The sequence below is a fragment of the Brachionichthys hirsutus genome, chromosome 18 (genome assembly GCF_040956055.1).
Source record: "Brachionichthys hirsutus isolate HB-005 chromosome 18, CSIRO-AGI_Bhir_v1, whole genome shotgun sequence".
Taxonomy (NCBI): Eukaryota; Metazoa; Chordata; class Actinopteri; order Lophiiformes; family Brachionichthyidae; genus Brachionichthys; species Brachionichthys hirsutus.
This window is the reverse complement of record NC_090914.1, coordinates 12,348,190-12,374,400: the sequence shown is the minus strand read 5'-3', so window position 1 is coordinate 12,374,400 and position 26,211 is coordinate 12,348,190. Positions and strand designations below refer to the sequence as shown.

At 44.8% G+C, this 26,211-nt stretch overlaps 1 protein-coding gene across 1 annotated transcript in view; it reads right to left on the bottom strand.

Moving 5' to 3' along the window:
* Positions 1-25,753, bottom strand: part of rock2a (rho-associated, coiled-coil containing protein kinase 2a) — a gene marked incomplete at its 3' end in the record, with an annotated part of 43,158 nt that extends 17,405 nt beyond the window's left edge. Inside the window, exons 1-9 of the mRNA XM_068752188.1 lie at positions 25,655-25,753; positions 6,943-7,024; positions 6,765-6,865; positions 6,537-6,674; positions 5,624-5,884; positions 1,451-1,595; positions 1,218-1,356; positions 621-712; positions 383-542 (exon numbers count right to left, since the gene is read on the bottom strand). Of these exons, the coding sequence (XP_068608289.1) occupies positions 383-542; positions 621-712; positions 1,218-1,356; positions 1,451-1,595; positions 5,624-5,884; positions 6,537-6,674; positions 6,765-6,865; positions 6,943-7,024; positions 25,655-25,753 (1,217 nt within the window). The remainder of the gene's footprint in view (positions 1-382; positions 543-620; positions 713-1,217; positions 1,357-1,450; positions 1,596-5,623; positions 5,885-6,536; positions 6,675-6,764; positions 6,866-6,942; positions 7,025-25,654) is intronic.
* Between the last annotated feature and the right edge of the window lie 458 nt (positions 25,754-26,211).

Below are 26,211 nucleotides of genomic sequence, written 5' to 3'. Positions count from 1 at the left end.
AGAGACTTACTGGATGAGAAGCAGTGAGTTTAGAGACTTACTTGATGAGACGCAGTTAGAGTAGAGACTTACTGGATGAGACGCTGTTAGAGTAGAGTCTTACTTGATGAGACGCAGTTAGAGTAGAGTCTTACTTGATGAGATGCAGTTAGAGTAGAGACTTACTGGATGAGACGCAGTGAGTTTAGAGACTCACTGGATGAGACGCTGTTAGAGTAGAGTCTTACTTGATGAGACGCAGTTAGAGTAGAGTCTTACTTGATGAGATGCAGTTAGAGTAGAGACTTACTGGATGAGACGCAGTTAGAGTAGAGACTTACTGGATGAGACGCAGTTAGAGTAGAGTCTTACTTGATGAGATGCGGTTAGAGTAGAGACTTACTGGTCTTCCTTGAAGTACGTGAAGCCAACAAAGGGCAGCTGGTTTCCAACGAAGGCCTTGGGTGTGGGGAAAGTTTCTACATCCCCTTTGTCTTCTTCGATCTCATCAAAGTTGCTGGTATCAATGTCACTGCTCAGCTCTGGGACCACCGGAGCCACCGCTAAGGTAGGAGAGAGGGAGGAGCTGCGATAAGCTCCTCCTGGCTGAGGATGAGGCTGCTCGGACTGTAAGGACTAACTGTCTCTGATGGTGTCGAAAGTCCACTGGTCGTTCCTGAAGAAGGGGTGTCGCTTGATTTCCTCCACGCCATTTCTTCCCAGTCGCACATCCCTCAAAACAAAGAGCGTGAATGTCAGAGGAAGGAACAGACTCATCATTAAGACTCTCCTACACTTTATTTACTCGATGGTCTTTCTGCTCTTTAGTCTCGCAGACTATTTCTAATATCTGTGTCTGTCCTTCTCACATGAGCTTGAAAACAATGCATTGCTGCCTGAGGGACCAAAGGACTGAAAGTTGTCCATCCCATGAATTCAAAGATTTCTCTAGCTTTTTAGAATCATGCTGATGGTATTATGGTTTTCAGATGGTGAAACCACGGTGAGAGCGGTTAGCAGGAGCTAACGTAGCATTGTCCGTTTATCCCTAAATGCAGCGGGTTGCGTCAGGAATGGCGTCCGGCCAAGATCAATAACGTGTAGTTCAGATAAATGCAACCTGGCCGTCCAGACTGAAGTCACAAGGCAAGAGATCGGATACGTATCGGATTTAAGACCAAATACCCAAGTGGGTCCCTTCAGCCTGCAGTGTGGACGCAGCCTACAACGCCTTCTACCTGTCAGTGAGGAAGCCACAGATGATGTTCTTGGCATCTTTAGAGATCTCCACATCATCAGGGAAGTTGAGGGAATTTTTATGGTCCATGATCTTACTGTAGGTTCCCACCAGAGAGTCGGCGTAGAATGGGGTGTCACCTGCAGGGGTTGGAGTAGGAGCAGGTGTAAAGGTCACAGGAATAAACTGTAGACTGTAAACAGGACTCAATCACTTCATTGAACGCTGACTGACCAACAAGCATCTCAAAGATGAAGACCCCGACAGACCACCAGTCACACTCTCTCCCGTAACAGCCGTCTCCTCCTTGGGACTTCAGCACCTCTGGAGATATGTAGTCTGGGGTCCCAACGGCCGTATCACAATGCACCATGCCGGTCTGCAACACACACACAGGAGCCAGTTTAGCATGCCAGTCTGAACACACACACAGGAACCAGTTTAGCATGCCAGTCTGAACACACACACAGGAACCAGTTTAGCATGCCAGTCTGAACACACACACAGGAGCCAGTTTAGCATGCCAGTCTGAACACACGCACACAGGAACCAGTTTAGCATGCCAGTCTGAACACACACACAGGAGCCAGTTTAGCATGCCAGTCTGAACACACACACAGGAACCAGTTTAGCATGCCAGTCTGAACACACACACAGGAACCAGTTTAGCATGCCAGTCTGAACACACACACAGGAGCCAGTTTAGCATGCCAGTCTGAACACACACACAGGAACCAGTTTAGCATGCCAGTCTGAACACACACACAGGAGCCAGTTTAGCATGCCAGTCTGAACACACACACACAGGAACCAGCTTAGCATTACAGCCTGAACACACACACACAGGAACCAGTTTAGCATGCCAGTCTGAACACACACACAGGAACCAGTTTAGCATGCCAGTCTGAACACACACACACAGGAACCAGTTTAGCATGCCAGTCTGAACACACACACACAGGAACCAGTTTAGCATGCCAGTCTGAACACACGCACACAGAAACCAGTTTAGCATGCCAGTCTGAACACACATACAGGAACCAGTTTAGCATTACAGCCTGAACACACACACAGGAACCAGTTTAGCATGCCAGTCTGAACACACACACACAGGAACCAGTTTAGCATGCCAGTCTGAACACACACACACAGGAACCAGTTTAGCATTACAGCCTGAACACACACACACAGGAACCAGTTTAGCATGCCAGTCTGAACACACGCACACAGAAACCAGTTTAGCATGCCAGTCTGAACACACACACAGGAACCAGTTTAGCATTACAGTCTGAACACACACACACAGGAACCAGTTTAGCATGCCAGTCTGAACACACACACATGAACCAGTTTAGCATTACAGTCTGAACACACACACACAGGAACCAGTTTAGCATGCCAGTCTGAACACACACACAGGAACCAGTTTAGCATTACAGTCTGAACACACACACACAGGAACCAGTTTAGCATGCCAGTCTGAACACACACACAGGAACCAGTTTAGCATTACAGTCTGAACACACGCACACAGGAACCAGTTTAGCATGCCAGTCTGAACACACGCACACAGAAACCATTTTAGCATGCCAGTCTGAACACACACACAGGAACCAGTTTAGCATTACAGTCTGAACACACACACACAGGAACCAGTTTAGCATTACAGCCTGAACACACACACACAGGAACCAGTTTAGCATGCCAGTCTGAACACACACACAGGAACCAGTTTAGCATTACAGTCTGAACACACACACACACACACACAGGAACCAGTTTAGCATGCCAGTCTGAACACACACACAGGAACCAGTTTAGCATTACAGTCTGAACACACGCACACAGGAACCAGTTTAGCATGCCAGTCTGAACACACACACAGGAACCAGTTTAGCATTACAGCCTGAACACACACACACAGGAACCAGTTTAGCATTACAGCCTGAACACACACACAGGAACCAGTTTAGCATTACAGTCTGAACACACACACAAGAACCAGTTTAACATTACAGTCTGAACACACGCACACAGGAACCAGTTTAGCATGCCAGTCTGAACACACACACACAGAAACCAGTTTAGCATGCCAGTCTGAACACACACACACAGGAACCAGTTTAGCATTACAGCCTGAACACACACACAGAAAGCAGTTTAACATTACAGCCTGGACACACACACACAGGAACCAGTTTAACATGCCAGTCTGAACACACACACAGGAACCAGTTTAACATGCCAGTCTGAACACACACACAGGAACCAGTTTAACATGCCAGTCTGAACACACACACAGGAACCAGTTTAACATTACAGTCTGAACACACACACAGGAACCAGTTTAACATTACAGCCTGAACACACACACAGGAACCACTTTAACATGCCAGTCTGAACACACACACACAGGAACCAGTTTAACATTACAGCCTGGACACACCCACACACAGGAACCAGTTTAACATTACAGTCTGAACACACACACAGGAACCAGTTTAACATTACAGCCTGAACACACACACAGGAACCACTTTAACATGCCAGTCTGAACACACACACACACACAGGAACCAGTTTAACATTACAGCCTGGACACACCCACACACAGAAACCAGTTTAACACCGTAAAAACAACAACATGGTTACGATTGGGTTTTTTGATTGGGACCCCATGAGGGAATTTTCTGGAAAATTTCATTCATTTCTGGCAAACTTTTTTTTTACTTCCCATTCAATTTTTGTTCTTGTTCTGTAGGGGGCGCTGTAAGGCCGATTGTCAAAGTTTTACTTTTAAAGTGTCCAGGTAGGAAGGGTCAATAAGTGTTTAAAATCTGGTCTGGATTGGAGCGTGTGTGTGCAAACTGGAGCAATTTTTGGTGTACGAAAACGCTCAAAATTCTACCTCAAGTTTGGAGCTTTGCCGCACGGAAACCGTGAAATGTATAAAAATAATTTAGATAACTTTTGATGCCCCAAGTCTCTAGATGGTGTACACTGAATTTCAGCTCATTTGGTGAAACCCCCGAGGAGACGTTCTTTCAAATGCACCGTCAGCATTAATGCTGACTCAGCAGTTTTTAAGATTCAATCCAATATGGCCGCCTTCCTGTGTGTCTGGGGGCGTGGCCATAATATATATTTTTTTTGCCCTGACATGACACATGTCTGTACCGAATTTCGTGGCTGTCCGACAAAGTTGGCGTCGGACCCCCCATAGGCACAATGCATTGTGATTTTTGTAGGTGGCGCTGGCGCGCCACTTTTTCATGCCCAATTTTGAAACACATAAAATAATTAATTTTTCGCCGGTTCTGAGCTTGGTTCAAAGTTTGGTGAGTTTTCGAGCATGTTCAGGGGGTCAAATTGCCGTTTAAACAGCAGAACAAAGAAGAAGAAAAAATTAAAATTAAAAAAAATAAAGAATAAAGAATTTTTGCAAAAACAATATAACTTTTTTTCTGAGTATGCGATTATTACACAAAATACATTTTCGGAATGGTCTTGACGAGGGCTACGCGTCTGTGGGGGCACACAGACACACACAAACACGAGTTGACGAGCGCAGCGAGTCAACTCGTGTTTGTGTGTGTCTGTATGTGTGTGTTGTTTAGTGTCAGGGTGTGTGTGTGTGCTGTTGAGTGTCGGTGTGTGTGTGCGTGAGTGTGTTGGTCGTCCTCAACAGCATGGCAAAGTTGGATGCCGAGGGTTAGGGTTAGCTTGTCGTCTTCTGCGTTGCAAAAGCAATAGCCCTTTACGCCTAGGATAGGCGCTCAGGCCTAATAAGTAAGTTAGAAAATCACAGAGAACAGACCTCCCCCAAGCAGCTCGTTCCCCTCCTAACTGGATCTACACCGTCCACACGGTGATCTGGATCAGCACCAGAAGGTTCTAGATGGTTCTTGGTGTCTTTATACACCAACATGAAAAGTCAACGTGAATCAGAGCTGATGTTTATTTTGAACTGATTCTTGAATCCCTAAATGGTTGAATAATTTACGAGATGTCCAGAGGGGTATCTGGATCGCTTTCCAAAATGAATGGGACCAAAGTTAGACCGAGGCCCATCTTCAGATGTTGTTTTTTATTTATTCATTTATTTTTAAATCAAGATCCATCCAGCAGTTCTTTTTCCATAATCCTGCTAACAATCAGACAAACGAACAAGTGCATCTAAAAAGAGGTAAAAAGAGTTCTACGCTGCGGCGTCAAGTCTAAAACTGTTAAACTGTTACCCATTGGCAAAATATAAAGACGGGTTCATGCAGATCGGGTCACCAAACATTACAACATCGTACAAAATTAAATATCTGGGAGCAACTGCGAGTTGGAAAATGCACCCAAACATTGTTGTTAAACGGCCTGCGTGAACAAATAGAAACGCAGCATGCGTCAGGGACTCACAGAGTTCATCTTCATGCACGTGCCGAAGTCAGCCAGCTTCAGGTGTCCGTGTCCGTCCAGCAGCATGTTGTCCGGCTTCACGTCCCGATGGATGAAGCCCATGGAGTGGATGGCGTGCAGGGCCATCACCACCTCTGCCGTGTAGAACTTGGCCCATCTCTCCGGCACATCGTAGGTGCTGGTGAGGTTGACCAGATCGCCTCCCGGCATGTACTCCATCACCATGTAGAGGTAGTGCTCATCTTGGAAGGCACAGCATAACTGAACCAGCCAAACAGACACGTTTATGTTATTTGGAGAATCAATAGATGAATAGAATAAATGTCTTCAAAAATAGTCCTCATCAAAACTGCTCCTGGTGTCAAAAGAATCAACGCAGTTAAAAGGAAATGAGACTTTATAGTACAAGGCAATAGGGTAGAGCGTTAGCAGGAGCTAACGTAGCATTGGCAGTTTCTCCCTTGAGCTGGTCTCAAGTTCGGATAAATGCAGGGAGTTGAGTCGGGAATGGAATCCAGATCGGTGGAGGCCCGGTTAACAAGGACCGCTAGCCGCGCTGCTAACCCACGGGACGCTGCTGTGGGTCAAAGACAGAGACAAAGAAGAGGACGAAGACGGTGCATCAGCAGCGAGGGAAGAGGGCATGAAGAGTTCAGGACTGAGAGGAGGGACTTTGAATGCTGGGACGATGATGGGGAAAGCTAGAGATGATGAAGAGGACGAAGGTTGATGTGTTGTGTGTCCAGGAGACCAGGAGGACAGGAAGCAAGCCTAGAAGCTGAGGAGCAGGATTCAAGTTGTTTATAACGGAGGAGAGGAAAGAGGAATGGAGGAGGGGTTATCTTGAAGGAGGAGTTGGTGCAGAGTTCTCGAGGAGAACCGAGTGTCGGATAGACTCATGAGTCTCAAATACCTGAACAACCCAGGGACTGTTGGCAAAGGCCATGATGTCCCTCTCTTCCCAGAAGAAAGCAGAGTCGGAGCGCTTGAGCATCTCAAACTTGCTCAGTAGCTTCATGGCGTAGACCTTCTGAGAGGCTTTATGCCGGACCTGAATTAATCAGACATGAGAAGAATCAGACACTTACTGGTCACATGAATCCATAAAATATCTACGGCTGGAAACTCAAACGGAACACACCAGCTGGACTTCACCAAATGCTCCTCGACCAATGACTTTCACTCTGTCAAAGTCTTCAGACTTCATCTGGTGGTCTCTAGCCTGCCCAATCACGGTCTCGTCTGAGCAGGAAGAGAACAGAGAGACACGGTGAGAACATCACGACAAATCCGAGCTTTAGGCGCTGGACCCCACTTACATCTGTTTAAAAAGGTTTCAATGTTTCTGTTCTTGCGAAGTGCTGGATAGTCCAAGTCCAACACCAGGGCATTAATGGAGTCCTAGACACACAGAAAGAACGATCAATCAGAGGGCAGGACCAAACGTTAGACTGAATAAATCATTGGAGGTTTCCTTCATGAACAATATAATGATCTGTTCATCATATTGTGTCGATCTTAATCAATTTGAAAACGATCATTTAAAGGAGTCAAACATCATGGCAGCAACAGTCTCATGCATTCTGATCTGTGTGCTGAATGTGGAAATTATGAAAACGCGACCATGAGGGACAGAAGCGATTATTGAGACCACAACTAATGGTGAGGAAATATTGGTGTAATACTTGTTTAATAGTTATTGCAAGTGCATAATATAAAGTTTATTGGTAATATAAGGTTTATTGGTTTATTTTCTAATATCACCTGATTTTATTTTATTCTTTTCTAATATCACCTGATTTTATTTTATTTTTTTCTAATATCACCTGATTTTATTTTATTCTTTTCTAATATCACCTGATTTTATTTTATTCTTTTCTAATATCACCTGATTTTATTTTATTCTTTTCTAACATCACCTGATTTTATTTTATTATTTTCTAATATCACCTGATTTTATTTTATTCTTTTCTAACATCACCTGATTTTATTTTATTCTTTTCTAACATCACCTGATTTTATTTTATTCTTTTCTAACATCACCTGATTTTATTTTATTCTTTTCTAACATCACCTGATTTTATTTTATTCTTTTCTAACATCACCTGATTTTATTTTATTCTTTTCTAATATCACCTGATTTTATTTTATTCTTTTCTAACATCACCTGATTTTATTTTATTATTTTCTAACATCACCTGATTTTATTTTATTATTTTCTAATATCACCTGATTTTATTTTATTCTTTTCTAACATCGCCTGATTTTATTTTATTATTTTCTAACATCACCTGATTTTATTTTATTCTTTTCTAACATCACCTGATTTTATTTTATTCTTTTCTAACATCACCTGATTTTATTTTATTCTTTTCTAACATCACCTGATTTTATTTTATTCTTTTCTAACATCACCTGATTTTATTTTATTCTTTTCTAACATCACCTGATTTTATTTTATTCTTTTCTAACATCACCTGATTTTATTTTATTCTTTTCTAACATCACCTGATTTTATTTTATTCTTTTCTAACATCACCTGATTTTATTTTATTCTTTTCTAACATCACCTGATTTTATTTTATTCTTTTCTAACATCACCTGATGAACCAGTCGGGTGTCTGTGCTGTAATAAAGTGTGTGTGTGTGTGTGTCGGGTGTCTGTTCTGTAATAAAGTGTGTGTGTGTCGGGTGTCTGTGCTGTAATAAAGTGTGTGTGTGTGTGTGTCGGGTGTCTGTGCTGTAATAAAGTGTGTGTGTGTGTCGGGTGTGTGTGTGTGTGTCGGGTGTCCGTGCTGTAATAAAGTGTGTGTGTGTGTGTGTCGGGTGTCCGTGCTGTAATAAAGTGTGTGTGTGTGTCGGGTGTGTGTGTGTGTGTGTCGGGTGTCCGTGCTGTAATAAAGTGTGTGTGCCGCCCGTAGATCGCTCTTCAGACTCCAGCGTTGCACCTGAGCACGGTGTCGCTCAGTTCCTCTCTGCCGCTAACTCTAGTACAGCAACTCCTCCTTGCACTACAAAATAAGAGCGCACACTTCAAAATAAACGTCACGCAACTGCACTGCATTTAGAGTGTGGCAGATTAAAAAAACGCATTTATTAAAAAACAGAAAACAAATATTTCCCAAAAACCAGTTCTTCCTGCTTTGGCTTTTGCCTACTCTACACTTTGTGAGCGCTTCGGTTCCCTTTGAGGAGGGTCATCCTCAGAGGCAGTTTGGGATCACAGCAAGACGAGGAGTGACAGTGATGGAGACGTTTTTGAGAAGAGAAAATGCTGAACAGGACCCTGGACAAAATCCAGACCCAGATGAAGGCCCTAGTACGAGTGGTCGACAAAAGAATAAAGAAAAGCTATCCATTACTGCCAGGATATCCATTTTGTGTTCATCAAAACAGCCCCAGGTTTCCCACTATAAAGTATAAGTATAAATACATTAAAAAAAACGATATTATTAACTATATGTATTATAATAAAGGTCATCTAATCTAATATGTACTGTGTTAGTGTCATTTTGTGTCGTTTTGGTTGGTGGTGTTGGGAAACACTGCCTTAGACCTCATATGTTACAAATACTTGATATGACCCCCGAATGCCTTTGGGGTCAGGAGAGGAAACGCTCGCAGTCTGCATTCCATTAACTGGTAATCCATGCTCTACAGTCCACAATATGTCCAAAGGTCAATGGACAACGCCTGCACAAACATTTAAAGCAGGCCTGGGGTCTGATTATGGACGACCAAAACTGCCACAATTAAAAATAATACGGGCTGTCAAAAATAACCTGTCAACTATTTTTGGTCATTAATTACGTCAATTGTTTTTACGCATTTCACGTATGTGCGGTATGACGAATGCAGGAAATTGGGTGGGAGCTCGAGGCGAGATGGAGCAAGGTGAGCTAGTGGGATGGATTCAAATACAAAAAGAACGATGATGGTACAGTTAAGTACAAGTACAAGTATGTGAACTCCAAACATGCGTTAGCCGGGATGTCGCGTTCAGACCACGCTGAATGTTCGCAGCGCATTATCAAAATCAAACTCAGATCATTTGACCAACACAATAACAAAATGGATTACAAAAGATCGTAGACCGACTAGCATCGTAGGAGACACAGGCCTCGTGGATGTTCTGAAAGTGGCGTGTCAACACTCGTCCTACAAGCCGCCGTCAAGAGCCACGAGCGCCATGGAAACGAAAAGGAACGACGTTTTGGCTCAAGTGAACGTGTCTCTGACAGGAGACGCTGGACATCAGTGAGTAACAACAACCACCTGTGTGTTTCATCCACACAAAAACACAAAGCTGGCTCAAAATGTACTGTTATATCCTCGTTAAGGAGTCATTGCAAAGACAAATACAATAGTGTGTAGTATGTTTCCGTTTGATCAATTCAACCACCGCTATTTCTCTGTTAATAAACAGACATCATATTAAAATAGATATATCTGTGTCCTGTTATTTGTCTTCCTATTTACTGGTATGCAATTCAGTAAAAATGGGCAGGATTCAGGTGTAGTTGCAAATTGTGATTAATCCATTGAAAGCTGTTTATTAAAATAATCCATCATTTTAATATATACATATATAAACACAAAACAGTTAATATAAATACAAAAATATAAAACAAGATTCAAAAATACAATATCAATATAATTAAATATCAATAAATCAATAAAAGCACTCTGCTCATATTTTTTTTTTCATGCTGCAGATAAAAAATGCAGGACATTTTTTATTCAAATGAGGGGGCGGTCTTAAGTGTGTCTTGGGTTGATGTGTTCTCCTATTGGTTGCAGCATGAAAAAAATAAATATAAGAGCAGAGTGCTTTTATTTATTGATATTTAATTATATTTATATTTTTGTAATTATATCAACTAGTTGTTGCCCTGCGATGGACTGGCGGCTTGTCCAGGGTGTACCCCGCCTCTTGCCCATTGACTGCTGGGATTGGCTCCAGCTTGGCCCGCGACCCGATGAGGGAATAAGCGGTTTGAAAATGAATGAATGAATCAATCAACTAGTTTTTCTATGTATTTATGTATATATAGCTGATGTGGTAAACAGTAGAATTGTATGACTGATCTGCTGCAGATTCTGAACTTTCATCGTACACTGTTCATGGCTACACACTGGATTAATAATAATAATTAGTTGTCAGATTAATGGTCTCACACAATAATTAGTCGTCAGAGCCACTGACTTCTGGCCACTTGGGGCAGGGGTGCTCACACTTTTTCAGCATGCGAGCTACTTATAAAATGACCAAGTCACAAAGATCTACCCACTAAACAATGCTAAACATAGATGTATTTTCAAATATATCGATGATTCTTTATGTACAATGTATGCTGATGTACCCTGCGTACCCGCATGAGCTAATATTGAACAACACAATTGAATTAACTCTGAACATGTGTTTGTAATTGCATCAGGTTTGGAAGGACTTCTTGTTATTAATGATGACGTGACGGAACGATGCCTCGGTGGCGGCTTTCGCTTTTGAAGTATGTTGTGTGTAAAATGGCTGCTGTCCGGACAGCTGGGATCTTAATTCATGAACCTTTCTGTTTCTCAGCTCGCTTTTCGGTGGAAAGTCGGTGTCGTATTGTCGTTATTGCGATTGTAGACTGGCAGTGTAAATGCAGCGCAGCTGCTTGACGTTTATTTTGAAATGTGCGCTCTTATTTTGTAGTGCAAGGGGAAGTTGCAGCTGTGCTAGCGTTAGCGGCAGAGAGGAACGCTCAGGTTTCATTAGTTTCATTACTCCGAGTATCTGATGAAGAGTACTGCAGGAAGAAAACTGCCTCTTTGTCGTGTTGAAGCAGCCGAAGTGTTCTCCGGTGATCAATAAATAAAACACCTGGAGAGCGATCGATGGGCGGCACAGGCAGAAAGGCGTTTAAACGACATCGTGAAACAAACTCCGCCTCCCATTCCGCGTTAAAGTGATGCGTTTCTGTCTTCTTACTCGGTCCAGCGATGGTGATAATCTTTCTGTAGTTTTAGAGAAAAGTGAGTGAGGAAGAGAGAGAGAGAGAGCGTGGGGCGGCGACACTGCGCTTAGCGCCTATTTGCGTATGTGCGGTCAGAAAAAACAAGTCGTCATCTGACTGGCTGCCCCGCATGTCAATCAAACGATATGTCACGCGATCGACGTAACGGGCACCCCTGACTTATCAGAGCACCTTTAGCACATGAGTCATGGTGACACTATCCATGATGAGTATCAGTGGGGAGATATGAAATCACTTATTTCAAGATGGGGAGAAGTAATTTAATATTTAAAGAAATAAAATGTTTACAATCCCCAAAAGGCAACGTAAACGTCAATGCTAATGTCACACAGCCGTCAGTAGCTTCCTGTATCAGGTGCAACACCCTATTCATAGTCGACTGCGTATTGATCATGCACTGTGGGGCACATCAGAGTGCTGTAGGGGGGGGCGTGTGTTCCTACTCCAGCATGAGGAACAGGTTATGAGGATCATTAGTACCTCAAGTACCCAATGGCTTTTCTAGTGTTATTAGTAATGAGCTGCTGAACACAAAGTGTTAATGGTTTTACATGATAAAGATCTGGCTCCGTGTCGTACCGTGTCAGCTCCAACCCTTCATTTAGGGTTGTCATAGCAACTCAGTGGCTTTTGAATACGCTATACCTTACAAGATAAAATGAGAACTGCAGAACAACTTTCTTGCATTGAACAATAACACACGTCATAAATGTCGTTCTTCAAGATGAAGGATAATTCTTCCTTATCAGCCCCCATTTTTCAGAATGCAGACTTTATTCCATCACGTCAAGGCTCGGTTTAAACTTTGGTATGAGAGGGGCTTGGACCGGCTTCAAACTGGACCGGCCTTAGTTCAGCGGGCCCCAACCTTATTCCTGCCACGGACCGGTTTCATGCCGGGCTTTTTCACGGAGGGGGGGGGGGAATTATGCACTTGCAATAAACTATTAAACAAGTATTACTCCAATATCTGCTCACCATTAGTTGTGGTCTCAGTAATTGCTTCTGTCCTTCATGTTCACGTGTTTTTGTTTCATAAATTCCACATTCCTGTCTTGCAATTCAGGGTTGTTGTGTTTTATTCCAGTTTTAACCCTTCATTGCTCGTTAACGAAGCTAATCAGCTGTAGATAAACCGTGTTTTAAGCCCGACTCTTTTCTTGGTCGTCGACTCCTCTCCTTCCTCCTCAGTTGGACTTTCCCATTAGCAAAGAAGCTCTCCCAAGACGTTTGTTTTTTAATTTAATCTTCGCTAGTTCACAGCCGATTGTTACGTTGGTGAAAATCCGGTCGTTTTTCAAAATAAAACACCTTTTAGACGCTAATAATCGATACAACGGAAATTGTATGAATTTGTTATTCTTTCTGTGCGGCCCGGCAACAAATGCCTCACGGACCGGTACCGGACCACTGCCTTAGTTGGTCTGAGTGTTACAATCCATGTTTGTGTACTCTGCACAGTACTAGGTTTGAGCTAACTATTTGTAGCACTGACCCAGGGTAAAGAGGGAACTCTAATCATTAGCGTGTCGTCTATACATTCCTGAACAGTCAATGAGGAGCTGCTTAAAGGAGAACACAAGAAGTGGCCTAAAATGGTTCTATTCCAGTGAAAGACAGGACGGCACAATATGCTTCATGTTTCACTTCCATTTCTCCTTCCTCTTGTCTTTTCCTCCTGCTGCTCTCTCCATCGTTTTTTGCTCGGCTGCATGCTCTGTTTCATCATATTAACTTCACTTCCCCATTAAAGGACTGACCTCACACAAAAATACTATTTAAGGGTAAAACTACGCACACTGGGAAGGAGGGGGACCGCACACACAAGCCCGAGGATCTCCCCGTGAACACAGTGATACAGGAAACGATCCGGTAGGTCATGAAGCCCGTCCCCGAGTGACAGACGTTTCCTGTGAGACAGCATTCTCTGATGCTGCTGAAGAAACAATTACTCAAGCACCACTTTGCATCTCGTTTGACTGGAGACTTGATTTACTCGTCCAAAGCTCGTCTTCATCGTTTTCTGACATTCACGGAACCAGTTCCAGAACACATAGTTTTATTTATATCAATATGGATATTTTAATATTTCCCACATTCCAATCCATCATCAGAACGTTTGTTTCATTGGGTTTTATTTTACTGCGGTGCCAGCGGTTCTGAAATTGGGTTTGCGCTGATTGTGCATCTACTCCTGATGCTGCCGTTTTTCGTGGTGGGTTCTGTATTCATGTGTTTTTAACTTGTGTACTTTACAGCATAGCACTTTATTTTACATTTTATTATTGTCATTACCTTCCGTTAGATGTTGGTAACATTGACAATAAACTGATTGTGATTATATTGTGACTCTAAAGAGCAGGAAGTAAAGCAGGAGTTTCCAACGTTGTCCAAAAGGGTAACTAACGTTCTGTGAACTGAATGTTTGTCTATTTATATAACAAATTAATATTCGTACTGTTTCACACTTGAATTGAGGGAATGGTTCGTAATTAGAGGTGGGCGACATATCGAATGTACTCGATATATCATGGGTTGTTCCACATGCGATGTATGAAATGATCATATCGCGAGTATAGAGTACAAATTGTTAACGTAAATGTTTTAACGCGTCTTTACGGCAAGGCAGCGAGTCGATGCAGGGATTCCGTTCTCTGTACCAAAGTCTAATGCCCTGTTTGATATTCTACACAAGATGAAACTAAATAGATAAAGACCGGTTCCTGAGTGATGGCTCTTCATGAGACACGATTGTTTCAAAGTGTGTTGTAAAGGAGCTCAGCATGAAGGAGAATGTACGGGGATGCCTCCGGTGGCGCTGGCCTGTGTGTTTCGTAATTAGTGCTAGTTAGCGCACCGCACTGCACAAGTGGAACCGCTTTTCACTAGTCCCATTAGCATTACAGTCAATAAATGACCAGAGCAGCATCTGGGCATGTATAAAGATGGACAGATCATTTAAATGTAATGCCTGAACAACCAACAATCCTCCTTTCATTGCCGTCATTATTTCAGCCATTCATATGCCCCGCCTCTCGCCCGTAGCATGCTGGGATTGGCTCCAGCAGACAAGCAGCAAGAAGAAAATGGATGTTTTAATTCAAGCAGTGGACACTGAAGCACACTATATAGGCCAGCTTAGTTAGCCTTATCAATGAGTTGCTATGCATCTACAATCACTTCAGCACTTATCTCTGCTGTTCTGGTTACCGAGCAACTCCTGCAAAACAAAACCCAGCTGAGGCGCCCGCTTTCCACGCCGCCCGTTTCAAAGCTGCATTCTATTCTAGCAGCGCTCCCGACCTCGTAGATCCGCCACGCAATGACAACAAAGGCTTTCTATTCTATTCTAGCTCTATTTTATTTACTCAAGCACTTTGCCATCTAATAACCAAGCTTCAAAGCCCCCCCCCCCCCCCCACACACACAAAAAGCCTCTGCCTCCCCTCATCACTAAGCAGAACAGAAAACAAGCAGAACTGCTCTCTGCTTTAAAAGGACCTCGGAGAAAGTGAAAGTGAATTCCAGCCTTTTATAAATATAGTTGTGGGATAAATGGTGGGTGGGGGTGAGAGAGACGGGGCCGTGCCAGGCAGGGCCAATCAGCTCGCACACAAAAGACACAACGGCAGGAATCCTGCAGAGGCTTACAAATGGCACAACCAATGTCCCCGCAGGGACCAGGACAATGTCCCCCTGACGTTCTTATTGTTCCCAGATACATTTCTGGCTGAAATTCTGAACGTTATCATTAGTTATTATTGTACTGTATTTAATCGCAGCCAGCTAGCGTTAGCTAGCTGGCTAATAAGCTTTGCAAACAAGCTTACTCACAATTTCAGCAGCTTTGGTTTAACAGATATGCATCAAAAAAGGAGTTTTATCAAAGAAAGGTGCCAAGAAATTAAGCTTGACCTCCTTTTTAAAATGTTTGTGTCGACTGTCAAATCTCCCATTTTCATTTTGAAGGTTCCTCAAAGATGAATATGCAACGGAGACTTGGGAAGGATTCACTGCAATGGAGTCAGGAAGCATTTTAAGAATGAGGATCGAGACGGACCGGACCATCGGCATTCAACCTCCTCGTGGGTCGTACTCATCGATATATAATATATAGTAATACATAACGTCTTCGGCGTGGCGAAGCCCATATTGTTATCGCATGAAAACGCATGGGGGCCAATGGGCCAACCGCCATGTGGAGGTCGATGACACGCAAAAAGTTCTGCTCAGCCACCTCCACCCCCCACAGACGCGTAGCCCCCGTCGAGAGCATCCCGAAAATGTATTTTATGTAGTAATCGCGTACTCAGAAAAAAAGCTATATCATTTCTGCAAAAATATTATCCTTTCTTTCTTTCTTTGACCGCTTGAACATACTCAAACTCACAGAATTTTGAAGCAAATTCAGATGAGCCTGCATTTAGTTTGAATGCTTTAAATTAACACGTACCTTTAACGCTTGTATGTGTGTAGTTGCTTCTAGGGTGAACATTCGATTTCATTGTGTGTGTCAGCAGATAATGATTAATAAAAGCATTTCATGGTCATGCTATCTAAAAATCTTTATGTCTAGACAAAATGATTCACCAGATTAAGCCGGATCAGCGACTGATTTACTTGCACGACAACGCTTAGATAGTGATAATAATACATACTTTTCCTGGGGTTGTACAGCACCATCATTCATTTCTAGAGATATTACTTCCTCAGTTTTTGCATTCCTTCCCACATTCCTGTAAGCTGGTTCCTGGCCAGGTTCAGGTCTCGTTGTCTTTGACCTGTGTTATATCATGTGTCCCACAGGTGCAGTAAATTATGTACATACTCGTATTGTTTGGGAACCACAGGCTCATTGTCATTTTAACCACTTAGTTTTAAAATGGTGCGTGGTTTTCACTTTTGATCCAGCAGCTGATGCTACGTCACCGTTAATAATTCACATTAAACCGTCTAATTATGAACCTGGTTTAAGTCACATTAAACCGTCTAATTATGAACCTGGTTTAATTCACATTAAACCGTCTAATTATGAACCTGGTTTAATTCACATTAAACCGTCTAATTATGAACCTGGTTTAAGTCACATTAAACCGTCTAATTATGAACCTGGTTTAAGTCACATTAAACCATCTAATTATGAACCTGGTTTAAGTCACATTAAACCGTCTAATTATGAACCTGGTTTAATTCACATTAAACCGTCTAATTATGAACCCGGTTTAATTCACATTAAACCGTCTAATTATGAACCTGGTTTAAGTCACATTAAACCGTCTAATTATGAACCTGGTTTAAGTCACATTAAACCGTCTAATTATGAACCTGGTTTAATTCACATTAAACCGTCTAATTATGAACCTGGTTTAATTCACATTAAACCGTCTAATTATGAACCTGGTTTAATTCACATTAAACCGTCTAATTATGAACCTGGTTTAAATCACATTAAACCGTCTAATTATGAACCTGGTTTAATTCACATTAAACCGTCTAATTATGAACCTGGTTTAATTCACATTAAACCGTCTAATTATGAACCTGGTTTAATTCACATTAAACCATCTAATTATGAACCTGGTTTAATTCACATTAAACCGTCTAATTATGAACCTGGTTTAAGTCACATTAAACCGTCTAATTATGAACCCGGTTTAATTCACATTAAACCGTCTAATTATGAACCTGGTTTAATTCACATTAAACCGTCTAATTATGAACCTGGTTTAATTCACATTAAACCGTCTAATTATGAACCTGGTTTAATTCACATTAAACCGTCTAATTATGAACCTGGTTTAATTCACATTAAACCGTCTAATTATGAACCTGGTTTAATTCACATTAAACCGTCTAATTATGAACCTGGTTTAATTCACATTAAACCGTCTAATTATGAACCTGGTTTAATTCACATTAAACCGTCTAATTATGAACCTGGTTTAAGTCACATTAAACCGTCTAATTATGAACCTGGTTTAAGTCACATTAAACCGTCTAATTATGAACCCGGTTTAATTCACATTAAACCGTCTAATTATGAACCTGGTTTAATTCACATTAAACCGTCTAATTATGAACCTGGTTTAAGTCACATTAAACCGTCTAATTATGAACCTGGTTTAATTCACATTAAACCGTCTAATTATGAACCTGGTTTAAGTCACATTAAACCGTCTAATTATGAACCTGGTTTAAGTCACATTAAACCGTCTAATTATGAACCTGGTTTAATTCACATTAAACCGTCTAATTATGAACCTGGTTTAATTCACATTAAACCGTCTAATTATGAACCTGGTTTAATTCACATTAAACCGTCTAATTATGAACCTGGTTTAATTCACATTAAACCGTCTAATTATGAACCTGGTTTAATTCACATTAAACCGTCTAATTATGAACCTGGTTTAATTCACATTAAACCGTCTAATTATGAACCTGGTTTAATTCACATTAAACCGTCTAATTATGAACCTGGTTTAAGTCACATTAAAACGTCTTATTATGAACCTGGTTTAATTCACATTAAACCGTCTAATTATGAACCTGGTTTAATTCACATTAAACCGTCTAATTATGAACCTGGTTTAATTCACATTAAACCGTCTAATTATGAACCTGGTTTAAGTCACATTAAACCGTCTAATTATGAACCCGGTTTAATTCACATTAAACCGTCTAATTATGAACCTGGTTTAATTCACATTAAACCGTCTAATTATGAACCTGGTTTAATTCACATTAAACCGTCTAATTATGAACCTGGTTTAAGTCACATTAAACCGTCTAATTATGAACCTGGTTTAATTCACATTAAACCGTCTAATTATGAACCTGGTTTAAATCACATTAAACCGTCTAATTATGAACCTGGTTTAATTCACATTAAACCGTCTAATTATGAACCTGGTTTAATTCACATTAAACCGTCTAATTATGAACCTGGTCTAATTCACATTAAACCGTCTAATTATGAACCTGGTTTAATTCACATTAAACCGTCTAATTATGAACCTGGTTTAATTCACATTAAACCGTCTAATTATGAACCTGGTCTAATTCACATTAAACCGTCTAATTATGAACCTGGTTTAATTCACATTAAACCGTCTAATTATGAACCTGGTTTAATTCACATTAAACCATCTAATTATGAACCTGGTTTAATTCACATTAAACCGTCTAATTATGAACCTGGTTTAATTCACATTAAACCGTCTAATTATGAACCTGGTCTAATTCACATTAAACCGTCTAATTATGAACCTGGTCTAATTCACATTAAACCGTCTAATCATGAACCTGGTTTCTGGTTCATCTGTACACAGGTGTAGTCGGTCTTATTTCATGAGCAGGTGCAATAAATCCCTGAAGTCGAGTCTTATTGAGACTTCAAGAAGTCCATAAAACATCTTCCACCGCCCGCATGGGCTAAAGACAGAACGCCCCCACACCTGTGCCATGGAGGGCCGAGACACTCCCTCCACCGGAGAGGTTGGACACCCGTGCTCTAGTCCTACCCATCGGTTTAGCCCAGGGGTCGGGAACCTTTTTGACTAAGAGAGCCATGAAAGCAAAATATTTGGACATTTATTTCAGTGAGAGCCATATAATATATTTCAAACGTGAATTCAACTAAATGTCAGTATAAGCGGTAAGCAGGTAATAAACCAGTATAATAAGCCTCTGAACGTTACGGACTAACGTGAGCGGACCCCAGAAAGCAGAGAACAGAGACGGTGCGATGGTTGAATTGATCATTTACACCTGGAGCTGCACACAGGACGAGGGGGGGCTGGAGCCCAACGTAATAATACACAGCCGAGAGAAAACCAAAAAGCAAGCGATGCCCTCTTGAAGCAAACGCAGGGCCCCGTCTTTTTCACACGTTTATTCCAAAAGAAGGTCCCAGGTAAGAATACATTAAAATAGTAGTAATCTGGAATTAAGGTGGAGCCAAACAAAGTCCACTCTGCCACCGTGCACACAGCTGGCCACACCCACCCCTAATGGCGGGATGACGGCCCACGGGCGCGGCGAGTAAAAACAAACAAACTATTATTTATTTTTTTAATCTGTGCGCGAGCCATATGCAATCATCAGAAGAGCCATAGGTTCCCGACCCCTGGTTTAGCTCGTCTGACCACTCCCCCAAGCATCTACTACAGTGTGTGGATATCAATCATGGAGCACTTTGTTTAATTCAGAAAATGCTGAGGAATTCCGCAGTCCTTGACACAACACAAAGAAATTCCTGGATCTGCCCAGACGCCCCGAACCAAAATGAAGCAGGGTCCTTCATCATCCATGCCCCGTCCGTCCTGGAGAGTAATCATGCTAACAAAAGGAGGTAATGGCGAGCGTCGGGGTTGCAGGTGGACAGACAGACAGTCTTTTGAGTTGTGCTGAGGTAAACTCTGAACTATTAGCATGGGGACAGACAAAATGTCAGACTATTCCAAGACGTCATCAACTTTCACAATGAAGTGAACAGAAAACTTTGACGTTTAAAGCAAACCCCTAAAACAGAAATACTCAGAATACTTCGAAAAGCCCTGGTGGCACACCCACGTGTGTAATAAACGGAACCTTCTGACCACAAAAGAGAAACATATACATTAACAGACGTGTGACATTTAAGACCCTACATTGAAACTAGAGTGGAGCAAAAACCAAAAAAGAGAGGCCTGACCTCCAAACCAGAGGAGGTGTGGAGGAGAGAGAGAAAGGAACTGGCTGGGCCCCCGTCCCCGGTGCCTTATAAGGCAGCGTTTCTATCCAGCCAGTACTCTGCAGCTACTCAGCTGCACTCCAGAGACGAAGCCGAGACCAGGATGACTATCAGGGGCTAGCCCCACCTCACCGAGAAGCTGCAGAATGGGCACGGGTCTGGTGGGGGGGGGGGGGGTACGATCAGAAGCAGGACAAGAGTTGGATGTAAAGGGGAGAAGAATCTCACTGGAAAGAGAATGGAATGAAAGGGAGGGGCAAAACTAACCCCCCCCCTGCATGTGTAGTCATGAGGAGAGATGGGAGCATCCTACTGAACCAGGACCCCCCCCCCCCCAGTTTAGGTGGTGTGGATGACATCAGACCAGCTCTGCTGCTGGATCACTGGGCTTTGGAATGGAGCCACGGTTTGTGTTCAACAAGCCCGAGAGGAAGGTCGAGCTGCAGCTCAGGAGAAGAGCAACCAGCCGCAGGGCCCTGAGCAACCAGCCGCAGGACCCTGAGCAACCAGCCGCAGGGACCCTGAGCAACCAGCCGCAGGACCCTGAGCAACCAGCCGCAGGACCCTGAGCAACCAGCCGCAGGGACTCTGAGCAACCAGCCGCAGGACCCTGAGCAACCAGCCGCAGGGACTCTGAGCAACCAGCCGCAGGGACCCTGAGCAACCAGCCGCAGGGACCCTGAGCAACCAGCCGCAGGACCCTGAGCAACCAGCCGCAGGGACCCTGAGCAACCAGCCGCAGGACCCTGAACAACCAGCCGCAGGATCCTGAGCAACCAGCCGCAGGACTCTGAGCAACCAGCCGCAGGACCCTGAACAACCAGCCGCAGGATCCTGAGCAACCAGCCGCAGGGCCCTGAACAACCAGCCGCAGGACCCTGAGCAACCAGCCGCAGGGACCCTGAGCAACCAGCCGCAGAACCCTGAGCAACCAGCCGCAGGGACCCTGAGCAACCAGCCGCAGGACCCTGAGCAACCAGCCGCAGGGACTCTGAGCAACCAGCCGCAGTGACTCTGAGCAACCAGCCGCAGGGACCCTGAGCAACCAGCCGCAGGGACCCTGAGCAACCAGCCGCAGGACCCTGAGCAACCAGCCGCAGGGACCCTGAGCAACCAGCCGCAGGACCCTGAGCAACCAGCCGCAGGATCCTGAGCAACCAGCCGCAGGACTCTGAGCAACCAGCCGCAGGACCCTGAACAACCAGCCGCAGGATCCTGAGCAACCAGCCGCATGACCCTGAGCAACCAGCCGCATGACCCTGAGCAACCAGCCGCAGGACCCTGAGCAACCAGCCGCAGGACCCTGAGCAACCAGCCGCATGACCCTGAGCAACCAGCCGCAGGACTCTGAGCAACCAGCCGCAGGACCCTGAACAACCAGCCGCATGACCCTGAGCAACCAGCCGCAGGACCCTGAGCAACCAGCCGCAGGACCCTGAGCAACCAGCCGCATGACCCTGAGCAACCAGCCGCATGACCCTGAGCAACCAGCCACATGACCCTGAGCAACCAGCCGCATGACCCTGAGCAACCAGCCGCAGGACCCTGAGCAACCAGCCGCAGGGACCCTGAGCAACCAGCCGCAGGACCCTGAGCAACCAGCCGCAGGACTCTGAGCAACCAGCCGCAGGACCCTGAGCAACCAGCCGCAGGATCCTGAGCAACCAGCCGCATGACCCTGAGCAACCAGCCGCATGACCCTGAGCAACCAGCCGCAGGACCCTGAGCAACCAGCCGCAGGACCCTGAGCAACCAGCCGCAGGACCCTGAGCAACCAGCCGCAGAAACCCGCTTCAGGTGTCCTCAGCAATCACTCCACGTACTCAGAGCTGCCAAATAATGCAGGGGGACACTTGTCTTTGTCTTCTGCTCTCCTGGACAGTAACGTTCCAGTAACTGAGTCGATGCTGCAGACTCCTCCCCATCGGTCCTTCTCAGTAAATAACTGCATTTCTTTTACTGGGCTCTAGTGGGTGGCTCTCTCAGGTCTTTACTGAGCTCTAGTGGGTGACTCTCTCAGGTCTTTACTGAGCTCTAGTGGGTGACTCTCTCAGGTCTTTATTGGGCTCTAGTGGGTGGCTCTCTCAGGTCTTTATTGGGCTCTAGTGGGTGGCTCTCTCAGGTCTTTATTGGGCTCTAGTGGGTGGCTCTCTCAGGTCTTTATTGGGCTCTAGTGGGTGGCTCTCAGGTCTTTATTGGGCTCTAGTGGGTGGCTCTCTCAGGTCTTTATTGGGCTCTAGTGGGTGGCTCTCTCAGGTCTTTATTGGGCTCTAGTGGGTGGCTCTCTCAGGTCTTTACTGAGCTCTAGTGGGTGGCTCTCTCAGGTCTTTATTGGGCTCTAGTGGGTGGCTCTCTCAGGTCTTTACTGGGCTCTAGTGGGTGGCTCTCTCAGGTCTTTATTGGGCTCTAGTGGGTGACTCTCTCAGGTCTTTATTGGGCTCTAGTGGGTGGCTCTCTCAGGTCTTTATTGGGCTCTAGTGGGTGGCTCTCTCAGGTCTTTATTGGGCTCTAGTGGGTGGCTCTCTCAGGTCTTTACTGAGCTCTAGTGGGTGACTCTCTCAGGTCTTTACTGAGCTCTAGTGGGTGGCTCTCAGGTCTTTATTGGGCTCTAGTGGGTGGCTCTCTCAGGTCTTTACTGGGCTCTAGTGGGTGGCTCTCTCAGGTCTTTATTGGGCTCTAGTGGGTGGCTCTCTCAGGTCTTTATTGGGCTCTAGTGGGTGACTCTCTCAGGTCTTTATTGGGCTCTAGTGGGTGGCTCTCTCAGGTCTTTATTGGGCTCTAGTGGGTGGCTCTCTCAGGTCTTTATTGGGCTCTAGTGGGTGGCTCTCTCAGGTCTTTACTGAGCTCTAGTGGGTGACTCTCTCAGGTCTTTACTGAGCTCTAGTGGGTGGCTCTCAGGTCTTTATTGGGCTCTAGTGGGTGGCTCTCTCAGGTCTTTACTGGGCTCTAGTGGGTGGCTCTCTCAGGTCTTTATTGGGCTCTAGTGGGTGACTCTCTCAGGTCTTTATTGGGCTCTAGTGGGTGGCTCTCTCAGGTCTTTATTGGGCTCTAGTGGGTGGCTCTCTCAGGTCTTTATTGGGCTCTAGTGGGTGGCTCTCTCAGGTCTTTACTGGGCTCTAGTGGGTGGCTCTCTCAGGTCTTTATTGGGCTCTAGTGGGTGGCTCTCTCAGGTCTTTATTGGGTGGCTCCTTTCCCTCTTCCTATGACACAATAGCACGCTGATTCATTGTTTACCGACAGCGAGCAGCAGAACGTCTAAAAACAGGAAGCTGGAGCCCGTTCTCTCCTACGCATGCGGGGGGGGGGGGGGGGGCTCCATTAAAAGGGGTGATGCTTTATAGCAGGGGTCGGGAACCTTTTTGGCTGAGAGCCATGAACACCAGATATTTTTAAATGTAATTCCGTGAGAGCCATACAATGTTTAAAACTAAATACGAGTAAATGTGTGCATTTCATGTAACAACACTTTTAAAGTCTTTGTAATAACATTGTTATGCTGTTTCTAACCAACGATGGATATTTCCTACCATTAATGTAACTTCTGCTGCTGCGTCGTTTCGCTGATCTCTTTGTGGCTACAAAGTGAAAAGTACGATTCTCCTCATTATTTTTTCTCTCATTTATTTTCTCAAAGGGTTTCTAAAGTTAGCGAGCTGATAACGGGATTAAAACGAGGGAAGTTTACTTCCTGATCTCACAACCGGCCGTTGTGCGGACCCTTTTGCACGTCGACCGCTATTTCCAACAGCAAAATACAAAATACTTGAACAGTGTCTCTGTCTCATCTGCGTTGCCTAGGCGATTGATAGATGATAGATAGTTTGCCACTTTCCCACTGAGATTACTGCTTTGACTGTTTCTGAACGCAGATTGATCAGCTATCAATCACCGTTTGTCCCTTTCCCAGTGAGCAGAACGGCGTTTATAAGCCGGACTTCCTGATCGCTGCCTCGTAGCGACCAGGCTTTCTAGTCGCCGGTTCATGCACAAAGGAAAGGAAAGATTTGTCTGCGAGACAGATGCGGCCATCAAAAGAGCCACATCTGGCTCCCGAGCCATAGGTTCCTGACCCCTGCTTTATAACATAGACCCGACAGCCCCTTGTCAGACCAAGACAGAGAAATTTACTTTAGAGCACAAGACGCAGTGTTTGTTAGAGCGACGCACACGACCCAGGACGAGGAACGCACCAGTAATCAATAACTGGAAGAAACGATAACTCCACCAGTTCCAATTTCACCTCAAAAGAAAAGCAAGACTTATTCAGAAAATAGAAACCAGTATACTGAATATTCGTTACTGGTAACGAGACAGACTTGAGTTGTGTTCTTACACTATTAAGAGCATTCTGCAGGCGGGGGTGCAGCAAGATAGCACGGTGTCATCAGCATAATGAAACGCTGCGTCTGGGGAGTAGTGGACCGTTACCAATACATTTGGATCATTTAAAAATAAAATGGACACTGGCTTCCCTCAGCCTCACTATTTGGCGTGGCTTCCCTCAGCCTCACTATTTGGCGAGGCTTCCCTCAGCCTCACTATTTGGCGAGGCTTCCCTCAGCCTCACTATTTGGCGTGGCTTCCCTCAGCCTCACTATTTGGCGTGGCTTCCCTCAGTCTCACTATTTGGCGTGGCTTCCCTCAGCCTCACTATTTGGCGAGGCTTCCCTCAGCCTCACTATTTGGCGAGGCTTCCCTCAGCCTCACTATTTGGCGAGGCTTCCCTCAGCCTCACTATTTGGCGTGGCTTCCCTCAGCCTCACTATTTGGCGAGGTGCATGTCTGCAGATTGTACCAACTGAGGAACTTCCAAACAATGTTCTACGAAGGCTCAACAGAGAAATCAACTTAAAACATGTTAAAAGTGGAATCATGCTATACGAACGAGCTAATCAGCCTGCATCTGGGGTTCCGCGTGCCGGAACCCAACCGAGCCGTCACTCTGGGGTTCCGCGTGCCGGAACCCAACCGAGCCGTCACTCAATGACAGGATGAGCGTTCTAAACTGGATTATAATCTGTTTTCTTTCTGCGTTGAATAGATATTAGATCTGGTTCATCCTAATCTGGAGACAAACTATTGATCTATTGATCACACTATGACGTAGAAGAAAGGATAAACAGCGATGCTAACAGCAGCAGGTCTCAATGTGGGGTTCTAAAGGGAGAGGTACCGTTACACGCACGAGAAGACAACACGCACGATGAATGAGAAGAAGACAACACGCACGATAAATCAGAAGACAACACGCACGGTGGATCATGTCGCTGGACTCACCAGCAGACTTTCCAGGTTCATGGCGGATCTGGGGTCTCTGATCGCTTCCTGCAGCCGCTTCAGCCGCGCTTCCGCCCGCCGCTCGGCGCCCAGCGACATGGCCGCAGCGCGGCTTGGTGAAAGTTGGGTGGAATGTGGAAGTGACCCGTTCGGGTTTACGGCTCTGTTCCTGGCCAATGGCCGTGGGCCTAGCGGGGTAGCCTGGGGCCGGCAGCCCGCCCGACGCGCCCCCGACAGGGCACGACGGAGAGAAGTTATTCCCGAAGCTTCCCAGAAGTTGTGCGCGAGCCCTTCATGCTCGGTTAGCTTTGAGCTAAGCTAAGAACGGACGCGCTGGATAATCACCTCCCGTTCAGTGATCGATGGTGGAGGTGGCGGGACCAGCAACAGGCAGCGGGGCGTTTCCTGCCCCCCTCGGCCGCTTCGGCTCCGCTTCGGCTCCGCTTCGGCTCCGCTGGTCCCGTTAGCGCTGCCGTTTCTGCCTCAGGTCCTCTGAAGACGCGTCCGTTCTCCCGCGCTCACTTCTTAAGAAACGCGCGCGCTCGTCCTTGAGTTCT